At 47.3% G+C, this 13,462-nt stretch overlaps 1 protein-coding gene across 2 annotated transcripts in view; it reads right to left on the bottom strand.

The window, feature by feature from the left end:
• SUPT6H (SPT6 homolog, histone chaperone and transcription elongation factor) overlaps positions 1 to 13,462 on the bottom strand; it is a 30,651-nt gene that overhangs the window by 4,361 nt on the left and 12,828 nt on the right. For both annotated transcript variants that reach the window (XM_030029425.2, XM_030029426.2), the window contains exons 11-33: positions 13,058 to 13,200; positions 12,641 to 12,792; positions 12,058 to 12,156; positions 11,728 to 11,857; positions 11,471 to 11,621; positions 10,895 to 11,049; positions 10,110 to 10,305; positions 9,630 to 9,769; positions 9,434 to 9,551; positions 8,717 to 8,793; positions 8,405 to 8,540; positions 7,861 to 7,998; positions 7,372 to 7,539; positions 6,715 to 6,842; positions 5,404 to 5,611; positions 4,796 to 4,943; positions 4,396 to 4,538; positions 3,482 to 3,622; positions 2,198 to 2,393; positions 1,825 to 2,063; positions 1,406 to 1,519; positions 783 to 907; positions 177 to 289 (exon numbers count right to left, since the gene is read on the bottom strand). In XM_030029425.2, coding sequence (XP_029885285.1) covers positions 177 to 289; positions 783 to 907; positions 1,406 to 1,519; positions 1,825 to 2,063; positions 2,198 to 2,393; positions 3,482 to 3,622; positions 4,396 to 4,538; positions 4,796 to 4,943; positions 5,404 to 5,611; positions 6,715 to 6,842; positions 7,372 to 7,539; positions 7,861 to 7,998; positions 8,405 to 8,540; positions 8,717 to 8,793; positions 9,434 to 9,551; positions 9,630 to 9,769; positions 10,110 to 10,305; positions 10,895 to 11,049; positions 11,471 to 11,621; positions 11,728 to 11,857; positions 12,058 to 12,156; positions 12,641 to 12,792; positions 13,058 to 13,200 — 3,358 coding nt within the window. The remainder of the gene's footprint in view (positions 1 to 176; positions 290 to 782; positions 908 to 1,405; positions 1,520 to 1,824; positions 2,064 to 2,197; positions 2,394 to 3,481; positions 3,623 to 4,395; positions 4,539 to 4,795; positions 4,944 to 5,403; positions 5,612 to 6,714; positions 6,843 to 7,371; positions 7,540 to 7,860; positions 7,999 to 8,404; positions 8,541 to 8,716; positions 8,794 to 9,433; positions 9,552 to 9,629; positions 9,770 to 10,109; positions 10,306 to 10,894; positions 11,050 to 11,470; positions 11,622 to 11,727; positions 11,858 to 12,057; positions 12,157 to 12,640; positions 12,793 to 13,057; positions 13,201 to 13,462) is intronic.

Raw genomic sequence — 13,462 nt, 5'->3', positions numbered from 1 at the left:
CTCAGTAGGTCCATGGAAGCCAAACACTTGAGTGTTGCTTTGAAACTTCCTACATATAGAAAATCCTAGGACACATTTCAGGGACAAAGAACATGACATTGTCCTTTAATAACTGTCCCTATTGTGCGACACCCAGGAAACAAACAGCTGAGGCACTCAGGTTTTGGGGTACTCACCTGGAACAGGGTCCTGATAATGATCCTTAAACCATCGGAAGAGTCCATTCACGGTAGGGAAGACCTGGCCCCGGTAGCGGAATCCTTCTGGCGTCACTGTCACGTACTCTATCCTGTGAGGAGCAGTCAATGCAGGAAAGCACAAGAGATCACAGGCTGCTTCAGAGCCATAGCTGCCGCTGTACAGCACCCTCACACTAACAGGTCACAGTCAGAACAGGCATGGCCTACAAACTCTGGCAATGGCCGTACTGATAATGAACAGATAGACCTACCCAAGACACTTTCATTTTAATTTTCAAACAATTGCTCCAAAATACCATGCCATTCCACGCAAAATCTATCAGTCACTGCCTATACTCCTGTGACATCCCCAGCACAGGGCAGTACCGCTTGTAGCAGCCAGCTAGTTAGAAACACAGGAGTCTCCTGAGTGAGATTTACTGCTAGACGTGGGTCCTCTACTGTCACGAGGCCAAACCCTGGGTAAAGGGAGGGATGACTTATGGGGATACTGACAGAGCTAGAATCAAAACTGGCAGCAATAAGCTGAGGTGTGGTACTGGCAGTACTCAGCTGCAGATGCTGGGCTTCCCTCTCACTTACCTTGGTTTGCCTCGAGGCTGATATCCCAAGAGGAATTTGCCAGGTAGATCTTTACAGGCACTGATAAAGTAGGGAATAAATGTCGGCTTCTCTTTCTTGGTCTTTATCAGCAGCTCTTCCAGCTTCTAATTAGAGAGAGAAAGAGGAGAAATGCTCAAGGAGAGCCTACATTTTCAGCAACACACAGAGCCTATGGCTATCTCCCTCCATGCTGTGGTCAGCCCTTTTCCCCCCGAGCCCTGATGTTAGCAATTCAACAAGGACCACCAACCGCACCATTTCTACACAGGGCTGGTGCACAAATGTCACCAGGTCACAAAAAGCCAGTTACTCTCCTTTCAGTGATATTTGCTGACAGGGCAACCCTTTGCTGCTCTGGCACACCACTCTAGCACACGATACTCCCATTGCTCTCCTAACTCCACTGCTCCCAGACAAAATCCCCGTGAGACCTACAGCTGGAAAGTGACTGCAAAGCACCAAGAGACAAGAAGATCAGAGAGCTCACCCCAGCAGCAGCTCATGCCAGACAGAAAGAGTTCAAGACCTGTCCTGCAGCAAAGAAATTTATATAATGCTCCTACATCTCCTACAGAAGCTACCACATCGCAGGACAGGCTTACCTTCTTGTCTCCACCGTTGCAGTCCTGATAGTATTTGTGATTCAACAGGTCTCTGGCAAAAGAAGCCATTGGCTGGACATAGCGTGCAACAATTTCATCCAGGTCTTCAAATTCCTTTGAACAAAACACATTTAAAGAGGTATTTAGGGTGCATGATGAGGAACTCTTATTCTAGTATACAGCTCTCAGTCATACAGTCTGCACAGCAAGGCTGGATGCTTTGAAAAGAAAAAAAAAAAAAAAAAAAAAAAAAAGAGCTGAGTATTGTCTAAGAATCTGGAGAACTGCAACGGAAGTAACTCTCCAACAGTCTGAAAGCAGCTGCAAGGACAGAAAGGATGTGCCAGCCTGTCCCTGCCAAATAGGTGCTTCTCCTTCCCCACAAACTCCTTTCCAGGCATGCTCTGCAGGGCTCTTACCTCTGTGTTAATCCAAAGCGTGGAGCCCAGGCTAAAGGCATTCTCCTTGCCCTCTTCTCGGACATCCACATGCTGGTAAATCCCATCGTTCACCTTCCAGGTGACAGTCAGGTGGTTCTCCCCTTTGCTACTTGGCCGAATAATCACATCCCCTTGGTCCATGGTCTCCATCATCTTCTCGGCTTGCTTGAAGCTAATGTTGTGGAATGATGGGTGAGCAATCACTCTCTTGATGTACGCTAGGGGACAAAGAGGAGTGTTTAGGCTTCCAAGAGGAACTGCTTTATTGCAATTATATGTCTAATTGTGCTTATTCTCCTGAAGTGCCCTGGGAAGGCTGGCATTACAAGGGAGAGAAAAATTAGAGACTCACTTGTCCGCTGCTGCTTTCTTTTCAGGTCTTCTTCCTGTTTGTGATCTGCTGCCTCAGAGTCAAAGTCGTAGTAGGTGTCTTTAGGCAGTTTCCACTCATTGTTCTTATCCATCAGGTCTGAGGTCCTGCAGGTCAGGTCTGCGCTGAACTTCTCAATGTCGATCTTCATAATCCTGCAGTGAACAGTCATTCCCACCTACAAGAAAGGGGCAGGAAAAGCTGATCAGTGGGTTTGGCTGATACGCCAACCTCCCTGCACTACAGAGCAATCTGTGGGGGATCACGCTGACAATAAGGAAGTACAAATTACCTCACCTACTTCAGACTAATACAACCTTTAAAAGCGATCCTTCCATACGAAACAAAAAACAACTGATCCCCAAGTTGACTAAAATCAAAAGAGATTAAAGGAAAAACAGGCAGTTCTCCAGCATGTCTACTACCTATGCCCCATAACACACAGAAAACTGCATGTCTGGAGGCTGAGGACAATTAAGTTTGCTATTTTACATATCTTTAACAACGGGAGCAGCAAAACTGGACTTCAAGATGTGCAAGAAAGCAGTTAAGTCTGTTCAGAAACAGAGTGGAAGACACCCAAAGGACTGCCCTAATAAAATGGGAAACAGAAAATTCCACCACAAAAAATGCAATGTCTTAGTCCAGTTAACCGTGCTGAAGTTAATGACTCTTTAAAGAAATGCTGAAAAACCTCTGAGCTTACAGGATTATCAATCACCTGCATGGGCTGTCTGGGCAACCCCAAAAGACAGAAATGATGTAAACCTCTATCTTATCATGTGATAAAAATATGAGATTCTGTTTCTTTCAGAACACCAATCCCTCTCCTGAGCAAGACCAGTAACTGATGACCTCCACAAATGAACTGAGACAGAAGAAAAAGCTGTGAGAGGGGAAAGTGACCCTTGCATATCTAACAGCAGTTCCATGAACTCTTTAGAAAGCCAGAAACAAAGGGCAGCTCTGCATTAGAATGCCTTCTGGTCTCCTAAACCCAGACTTTAGCCAGACTATAATAAATCCTCCCGCAGTGCAACATGTTAACTGATTAACATGGTTCCCACCAGCTGCCAAGAGAGATTTGCACTGTGGGAGAACGACACTAACCAGAACCTGAACTCGCTGCTGATTTAAAGTCCTTAAATAAAAATAAGGTTTGAAAAGTCATTTAGGCAACAGTGTTAACCAAACTCTGAATCTTTGGTATCGGCTCCATGCTCTTCCAGTTCTTGCTGGTTATGTGGAAATTCACTGCTTTCATACCTTCACTCTTTCTTCTGGCCGCTTGACCACCTTATCACTAAGAAATTTTGTTGGGATGAAGCCAGCGACACCATTATCCAGACGTGTCTTCACTCCGATGGCCTGACCTGGGCAGGAACCGCTGTCAAAGTGGTTCCAAACCTTGAGCAAGGCAAAAGTAAAAGTCATTCAGCATGGAAACAAAATAGCCCCGGCAGCTCACACTCAAACCAGTCTAAAAGCTGTGTCAGCAAACTGGTGCTGCCAGCAGAAACATGTGGAAGGGCAGGGGACAGAGGACTTCAGTGAATGCTACCCAGTAACGCAATCTTCCTACTTCAGTTCTGCTCAACTTATGGGGCTTTGCAACCAGGAAGGTCAGAACATTTTTAGATCCTGAACACAAGCCTGCAGCTAGGGCTGGTTTCTAATGAACGCTATAGGGTTTTAAAGTCATGGATTACCAAGGCTGGAATTCAGCAGTGTTTAGAAGAGACCTAAAGTACAGCTGCATTAAGCAGCAGGGAGTCCAGATAAGTTTTTAAAATTGAGAAGGTGGCAGAACAACCTTCTGTTCTCAGTGTCACGGGCAGTTTCTCTGCATAAAACACAATCCTAGACCACAAACAAGCCTGCTTTATGTATTTGCAAAGAACTGGTCAGCTTAGCTCCAGGTCCATTTCACTCCTAGCCCAGTTCACTAACATCCATAACGTAGTCATAAAGGACCCGTCAAATCAATACTGAAGCAATTAGTCAAAAGCGGAACAGATTATATTTGCAGCCAAAGGCCACATTCAGGTTGGGATCCTGGGGCACTGCAGGCACAATCTGATGTGCTCTGATACCTTGTCTCCCAAGAACCTACAAAACGCTCAAGCCTGCTGACAGCAGACTCCTGACAAAGGCAGGCCCATTAGGAGAAGCAGCCCCACCTCGCTGAGCTCTGGAAAGTTATCCTGCTGACAGAAAGGACACTGCCAAAGGCCAGTTTCATCGTTCCGTATTGCCTGGTCATAGCTTTCTCCTTGTGGCCGCCTGTGGGCTATCCCAGTCACATTGCAGATGATCATTTTACCTGTGGTGTGATGGGAGAGGAGAAGGAAAGAATGAAAATCTTAAAGCCAACTGCCAGGCTGGGCAGTTCCCTTGACCTAAGGTAGTTGTGCATGAAAATGTTAGGATACTACCCAGGTACTTGAAAAGCTGCTTCACAAACATGCAACTGTAGCACCATCCCAACATCACGCTCACCAAGATCCCCCTCTGCCCCACCTTTACACATCCTAAGTCAACTTAGGATGACAGAAACCAGGGATGTAAACAGGGATGTACCTATATAAAAAGTCTCTGGAGTTTCTTTGGTCAGCATATTGAAGACCTCTTCTGTGTTTGGAGAACGGTATGGGGTTCTCAGGTCCTTGTACCTGCAGCTTAGCTCAGCTCGAATGTCATATAAAGTGATATGCTTGTCACCGTAGCCCTGTGTGGTATTCAAAGGTTATAAAGTCATGAGCAGCAGGAAGGAGGTGAGTAGGGAATCCAGTTAAGAAAAAACTCAAGGAACTTATCAAACAGCATATTTAAGAGAGGAATGTACAGGGTACCATCAAACCGTAGAACTCAGTCACAGGATGTTGAAGAGGTCAAAAGTACCAATACATTCAGAAAAAAGTTAGATAATTTCAGGGAGAACGGCTTAAACGGTCTAATTGCTGTCTCCTGCCTCCTTCCTCCCTCTGCCCCAAGTGTACATTCTGTAAGCATTTACTACGTGCCATTGTCAGACACTGAATACTCATCATGGCTGTTTATACATTTTACAACGGCAACAGCTAAATGCTCAGCTCCTAAAAAGGATAAGGGTCACCAGCTATAAAACTTAAGAAACTGAGCTGGACAGCAAAGCTTCTGTTTTTCAGCACCAGGAACCCCCAGTGCACCTGTCTTTCCAGTTCTTCAGCAAAGGCATCGAGATCCAGGTCTTTCAGACGCTCAGGGTTTTCCAAGATCTCCTCTAGAGCTCCTGCGGGATTAGCGTCCTCTGCCGACTCATCGTATTCTAAGGCATCCACTGCCATTTTTCTTGCCCATTCATAGGTTTCAGGATGGACCCTAGACCCATCTAGGACTTCGATGTAGGAATCAGTACTGAAATAAAACCAAAGCAATGTTCAGATAAGGACTCTGCAGGGTTCAAAATCACCTCCTCCAGCTCAGTAAATAAAGCACACTGTTGGCTGTGTGGCTGCTTTGCCACAGTTGACCTCCATGGAACAAACTACTCTAAAAAAGGACACAGTGAATTCTTCAGCGCTAAATCAACAGGAGCCAGGGCAAGACATGACAAATTCCAGCCTGCAGCTCCTGCACTGCAAAGATACAGCCAGGCATTTTGGATGCTAGGTAGATTTGATCACTCTATGTACTATAGCTGCTCTATGAGCACACAGCTCTCCACAGTTTCTCTCCTCATACAAATTAAGTGTTGCCAACTGGCAGTGCAGCCATCTGCATCTAGCTCTTTGGATGAGTCTACACTTTGCCCCCTGCATCTCTGGGACTTGTATCCTGCAAGAACCAGGGACCTAGTGGGGTTGGATCACTCAGCGTAAGGATTCAGCCGGGTGTCCTTTCTCAGACATGCTTTTCAAAGGCAAAAAGGATACTGTGCCAACCCTAGAGAAAGGACGTTTCCAACAAATGACCTTTCTGTGCAATGCAGTCAGAGATTTAGAAACTAGAAACTTTAGAAACTTTACCGCTGTCTTCCAAACACCTCTCTCTTGTTTAGTTACCAGTAACCTAACAGTCTACAAACTTCCCAGTATTGCTACTAGTTTAAGAGGAAGCTAAATTGCCAAGTTATGCCTCAAGTTTGAAACTTTAGAAAAATAAAATATTGATGGTGGGACTAGGCAGAAACTAAGCAAAAGTGCACAGAGGTTACTAATGGACATGCACGACGACTATGTTGGGGAACAACTGTTTTCAGTTTAGTTCCTTTTGACCACAAAGGGTCTTTCAAGCCATAGCAAGCTATATAATTAATGTTCTGCAGCTTGCACTGCTGTGTGAGTTTAGCTGCCCTTAAGAATCAGATTAATAACCAGCAATACCTGAACTTGGCCAGTGATCAGAGGGGCCACACATAAACTTCTGGGAACGTGGACTCCACAGAATACGATTGCTTCAGCCTGTCGCTCATGCTAACTCCGCGCCCTGTACAACATTGAATGCAACCCAATACCCACCTATCGCCCAGCGATGCTGTGTCAATTTTGATGAAGCCAGCACAGTTGATAAACACCTTGGGTCCCATGTGACACATTGTAACCAGCTGGGTCCTGTTCTCCAGACGTGTGTTGTTTTGTTTTAAGATCTGCAGAAAGGTAATAGTATAAGCCTTGCTATTCAAACACAAGGGTTCTCCAGGAAAAGCAGAGGACTCACACTGGACACAGCAGTGTTCAAAGCGTCTTGACACAATCGAGCCCATCACAACTCATAAATTGTTGCCCCCTGCCTGTGTCTCAATGTTGTATGAAAGGAGATGACTCCACATGGAACGGCTCCAACTCTCAGGAAACGCATTGGCTTTTTGCCCTGTGTTTTCTACAGTACGGAGGCGTCTTGATACTGTAACAGCGCATCCGTTCCTGTGGGTTCAGAAGCTAGCTAGGATTGACAGATCTGCTGAGTTGCTTGGGCCTATCAAGGACGTAAGTCCATGCACAGCTTTGGGGTTAGGTGCAGTGAGATAATACATACTAAAACACACGTCAACGAAGCTGTCAGCTGCATCTGGCACACGGGACCCTGACTCATCTCGTGACAGCACTGCCATCAGGCCAACTCGCACATTATTGGTGATGCACAGTTTTTGTAGGCAGGGACAGAAGCCTTCTTACCTTTAGCAGATGAGTGCCTTTGCGTGGTCCCAGGCCACACACATACTGCAGCAAAGCCTGGCTGTGAGGGTGAGCAATCGCCCGATTGACATCCACTCCCACCTCGTTCACACGGTTTATGAATTCGCAGTAGAGGGCATTCAGCAGTTCCTCCTTCACCACGTGCTCCTGACAGAAAGGAGAGGCGTTAGCCTCGCACGGAGATGCGTGCAACACTTTGCCATAAGCAAGCTGAGCCAAACCCAACACACTGGCTCTCAGGAGCTGTACTGCACCTCAGAGTTACCCCTGACAGCAGCCTAAAGGTAGCAGGCAGGTGAGCTAAAGGAGGCAAAAAAAGGTGCTGCATAGCCTGAATATGGCATAGAACAGGCAGAACTTGCACCAGTTCAATTTGGAATACTTTTCTTTGACAGCAAACTGTCCCAGGCCACTTTCTCTTGCAGAGAAGGATCTTCCTTGCCCGAGGATCTCACAAGGAAAAGTTACCTGCAGAGGGTGGAGTTTCAGGCAGAGAATATCCTCATCGGAGCTGCAGACCTGGGCAAACTCTATGAGGGGGTCCTGAATACGGCGAGCAAGGGAGACGGCTTGACGCAGCAGAGGTGGGTAATCCCGGAACTCATTCTGCAAGAGGCCAGAGAATCAGGGAAAAGCCTGATGGTGTTTTCAAGTAGCAAACACACATCAGACAGGGACTGGAACAAGGGAAGCATTTGGTGCTTGGGGCAAAGAGAGCTAAGGTTAAAGGCTCCCAGGAGCTCTGCTGCAACTAGGAGTGAAACAACCTCACTCACTCAGCTGAGCAAGATTGATTTCAGACTACATCAATATCTACTTTGTACCTCCGCTGGTGCTGATCTCTTCAGGGAAGCCTAAATAAGATGTTTTGCCTTGATCCAAAGATCAGTACGTCACTGTCTAGATGGATCACATGAGGCAGCCAATGACGCAAGGCAGGGCCAGCACAACAAATGGAGGATGACACAGCATGAATGAGTGACAGACTAAGCTGGAATAACAGAAGGTTCACCTCAGACTTCTTGCTGTTCATGTAGAGGATAGCCAGTTCATTGTCCACCAGCTCCACTCCGATAGAGGACAGCTGCTGCCCTTGATCCAGCTCATGAACAATTCTCTTTACATCCTCCATCAGCATCTGAGCATCCCTAGGGACAGATGGCCAAGGGGATTGAGGGGAGAGCGCAAAGCTGGGTCCTGGAATCACTTAGGGAGATAACCTCAGCGGGTTACCTCATACCACAGACAGAAACAGTGAAATGTGGACAGGCATGAGGAAAGGACTGCAAAGAGACTGGGAAATGGAAGGAACACAAAGACTGACCTGTTCTCGCCTGCAATTGTCACCACGTGAGGCTTCTTGTTCAGGAGAAATTTTTTCAAGGTTTCAATATCCTGAGCCTGGAAAGAAAAGTGAGACAGGTCAGAAAAGCTAGATGGTTTCTGTACGGAGCTAGCTACCAGTCCTGGGTTCCTATTTCACAGGGCAAATCCTCCCCCACTGTCACCCTGATCTGCCACCATGACACGAACATGGCTAAACATCTTTTCCACAGGCCAGGTTTGCAGTTCCTCACCACTGTAAGGACAAACAGGAAAGCTCTGCAGAGGAAAGACTGATGGCATCACGCTCCGGTGTACAGAAAATCAGTACAAGTAGGCAGTGGAAGTCAAAAGCCTGCCCCAAGCTCTAGTAGGTCCCACAGCCTCTCGCTATTATAATGTGATCAGGGAAAGGGGAGAAAAATTCTGTAGCTGCGACCACTGAAGCTCACAAACCCCCAACCAGCAGAACTCAGGAATGGCAAGGCCCTGCCACTCCCCGTAAGAGGAGCAGAAGAGATGAATTGGAATCTAACTGGAAGCAACTGTTCTGCCAGAATAGTTACAGGGTGGGAAAAAGGCAGTATTCTTGCATGCAAGAATGACAAGGCCTGAGCTGCCTTCAGGATGACTATTCCTCTCCAGCCCGCAGTGGATCACACGGTACCAAAAGCAATGTGCAGACGTTCATCTCGACAATAGCTGCACCAAGGTTTACCTTCTTTTCCCTCTCTTCCTCACGCCAGGCGTTCCTTCTCTTTGTGAAATGTGGCAGTCGGAGGAAGTCTGTAACCTCACCCTCTCCATTAACAAGGGCACAAAACACGGGGTGGTCCCTGCAAAACAGAGATCGCTCAGACATGGGGGACTGCTAAAGCTGTACATGGATCCAGAGGCAATTCCTTTCCTCCTACCTGGCTGAGGAAAATGCAATGCCTAGCACCCGAATCCCCTTCCCTTGGTTCTCATCCATGAAATCATCGTCTTCCTCCACTTGCTGATCAGGACGGTATGAAGCTACTTTTAACCAGTTGTACAGTTTCCGGCTGCAAGCCTGGTAGAACAGAGAAGGGGAGAGAGGAGTGAGAAAATCCACTGCAGGTGCTTTGGCATAGCCCTTCTCCAGAGGGAAGGTCATGCTCAAGGCAGCAAGACAGTATATTCTGCCAGGACTGGGACGAGCTCTCCAGTACCATGGAGCCCATCTTCCCTCCCACCGAGATACTTGCTTTTCTCTCCATCCTTGGGAAAGAAAAAGATTCAAACCCCTGCCTGCCTCCTCCTCCTTCCCAAGAGCCTGTGTACGGCCTGTCAGCAGCTATCCCCAGCGTGCTGCAGGACTGTTAGCATTTGTAACCCAGCTCTGACTCAAACCCACCTGTTCACCATCTCACCTTGAGGACATACTCCTTGGCCTCCACCAACAGCTTGTTCTTCAACTCTTTAGCCATCTGCACGTAAAGGAACTGGTTGAGGGACCGCTCAATGGCCATCGTACGCTGCCGATTCCACTCTTGCACCTGGTGGCTGAACTCATCCCGATAATAGAACTGTTTGATTTCCTCAAAGTATGTCTGGTCACTACCGTAACTGCAAGAAATGAGAGGAGGAGATACAGAAGGGCTCCAAACAACTGCATTGACACCATCACTGGCAGATTCCTGCACAGGGATGCAATAGCAGCACCTCAGACTCAGGGAGCTGCCTGGAAAATTTAGTCAAGATCCAATCCTCCCATCAAACACTCCTTCAGCTGCAAAAGCGACATTGCTAGACAGATTGCAGCTGAATGCCATGCTGGCAGCACAGACAGGCCCGATCAGTGCAACATGGGGCAGCCCACAGCCACTCCAGCATATCCACATTGCACAGTGTGGCTACTCAGACGTGCAGGGAATGAACCAAGGACCACGCAGTGAGGGTGGTTGGGAAACAAGCATCATCTTTCACAAAAATCCTAAAGGCTTCAGAGTTTGCCTTCAAATGAATAAGACAGATGTCTGCTAAAGTTTTCACTAAGATGAAGAATAAAAGCAAGACCCTGAGAGGCTGCTTGACTTTAAGGTGCAGGGACTTAAGGCCATGACTTCCAGGAGCAGCTTGGGTTACAGAGGAGCTCTAACAGCACGGCAGCACTGGATGAACAAACTCTGCCAAGGCACGGCCAGTGAGGACTCACCCCTCCACTCCTTTCATGTCAATGCTGATATCTATAGTGAGCAGCGCTTCATCCTCCGCCAGGCTCATTTTCAGGAACTGGTCATCTCGCAGCTCCTTCACAGGCTTATTCTTCAAGTATTTAAAGGAATAGGCATAGTGGGCTTCATCAATGTCCTGGGAGAGAGGAGAGACAGTCACCATGCATGCAGGGCATTCATGAAGAAAGACCCTTCTGTATACCGAGGCAGACAATGGTTTTTATTCAATACCCTCTCACCCCTATGCCTGCCAGTCTACATTTCCTTCCCCAGCAGGACACAGCAGAATTCGTTCCCAGTCCCAGAGAAACAGAGACTATTCCAATAATGGAAGGCAACATCTCAACAGTAAGAATCAGGTCTGATGAAACGCTGAGACTAAAAATGCAGCACGCTGCTGAGCTGGCCTCTGTAACAGCCCAGCTCACATGCTGCTCTGAGATTTATTCAGAGCTGCCACTGACATGGGACAAGTTTTCAGATGCAAAAATGAACATTTGTGTGTTATTTAGAGCCTTCCCTGAATTGACCCACAGAGTCAGAGCTCCCTTCCTTACCTTCTTCCCCTTTTTGGTTGGTGAAATGTTGATTTTAGCTCTTTCTTGGAAAGTCTGTCTCAGGACCTGCCTGACCAAAGGCTCCCTGGCTATCTGCAAAGCCACCATGTACCGGGCTCCTTCCAGCACAGCTTCAGGGCTTGGGAATTGACTAAAAGCAAAAAGGCAACATGAAGGCTTAGGACTTGAGAATGCCCCCAGATGTCCTCCCTTGTGTCACAGCTGCAGGACCTCCACAAAGATCCCCCCACACTGACCTACACACATAATCCTTGGCCAGCTCCAGGGGCTCTGCAGGAAACTGCTCTGTCTCGTGACGCTGGTAACTGTCTCGGAGATTCTCTCCAAACTGCTCAGGTGTCAGACCAAACTTCTTAGCCAGGCCATCTGATTAAAAAAAAAAAAAAAAAAAAAAAAAACAAACAAAAAAAACCAAAACCAAACCACAAAAATGATGAGGACAAGGGTATTGTAGCTTATACTGAGCAAAACTATCAGTCCTTCTTCTACAGGTGTAAGCCACAGCACCCAGAAGAGCATGCAGGCTAGGCCACTGCAAGCTCAGCACGACAGAACACAGCCCTTACCCAGCCCAGCTGTTTGACAGATGGTGTACATATCCCGACGGGAAGCCTGCTTCAGCTCAGGCCCTTTCTGCTCGTCGTCTTCTGCATCCTCCCCTTCACCTATGGGAAGGATATGTTTAGCAAGGCCTCTTTAGAGGCACCCAGACAGCTGCAGTGTGTCAGAAGCACAGCAAAGGGATTAAACGCAACCTACGTTGTGCAACAGAGTCCCTAAATTCCACAACCACACCTCAAAGGTCACAGTACCCTTAAAATTATTCAGGGTTAGAAAAACACCCTGAAAACACTATCTTCTCTTCAGTTGCTGGGTTGCACGTCAAAACACACATCAAGGTGGCTGATCCTTGCTTTGGCCTCTGCCATGAGGTGTGGTATTCAGTCCATCAGAAAGCAGCACCTTGTGTGGCAAACTTTAAAAATTTTCAGAGATGCCTGGAAGACCTGGGACTAACTTGAGATAGAGTGAACAGCAGAGATGCTCTGTGCAAACACATGGGCTTTTCAAGAAACTTTCTTACTATTCTTTTGAACCAGGATTTTCAAACAGCCCACAATTAGGAGACTATCAAATCTGGGGACAAACCTTCCTCCTCTTCACCATCCTCTCGGATACGCTTTTGCTTCTTTCGAGCAGCCTTGGCAGCATTCTGCATCTTGGGGATGTCTCGCCCATAGTACAGCAGGAAGTGATTATACACGTCCTTCAGCTCGTCCATGGACTGCACGTCCTTCAGCCTACGGCACGCAAAGCCAGCATGTTACACCCTGCTTGCAGCAGAGCCGTGGTCAGAGCGCTTAAGGAACCTGCCCTGGTACAGGTCAGGCAGAAGGAGCGCTTGGGCTCATCTTCCAAAAGAGTTTTAAATATTTCTCATTACTGGCTTTGTGGGGAGGCTAAAGTCAATGCCCTGCAGTGGCCAGAAAGCCTGGGCTGTTTGGGCAAGTTAACGCACATTTTAAGTCATTTTGGAACGAATATAAGAAAGTCATGGCACCATACCTCTCCATGTCAGTAGTATCCAGGGCTCTTATTCCATCAGCCAAGGGCTTGTCTGGGTCAGCAGAGATTTGTTCGTACTGATAGGCCTGCATCTTCTCAAACAGACGTGTCAGGTTCTGCTTGCGGATCTTCAGCTGGGTCCACTAAAACGAGAACAAAAGACTTCCAGTGAAACGCACCATCGCAGTGTGTCACATCTGTCTCCTCCCTTCCCAAACAGGGGCTCCCAGGATCTTGGGATATTTGTCAAAAATAATCATCAAAATCGTCATCCACAGCCAAGCCCAGATGTGACACACATGGCAGGTCTCATCTCAGAGATGGATTATATTAACAGAAAAAAAATAAACCGAGGTTTGGATCTACCTGATAGTAAAGAAGGAACCTGCAATCCTTCCAGGAGAG

Source organism: Aquila chrysaetos, chromosome 10, assembly GCF_900496995.4.
Source record: "Aquila chrysaetos chrysaetos chromosome 10, bAquChr1.4, whole genome shotgun sequence".
NCBI classification, from domain to species: domain Eukaryota; kingdom Metazoa; phylum Chordata; class Aves; order Accipitriformes; family Accipitridae; genus Aquila; species Aquila chrysaetos.
This window is presented reverse-complemented; position numbering and strand designations above follow the sequence as displayed.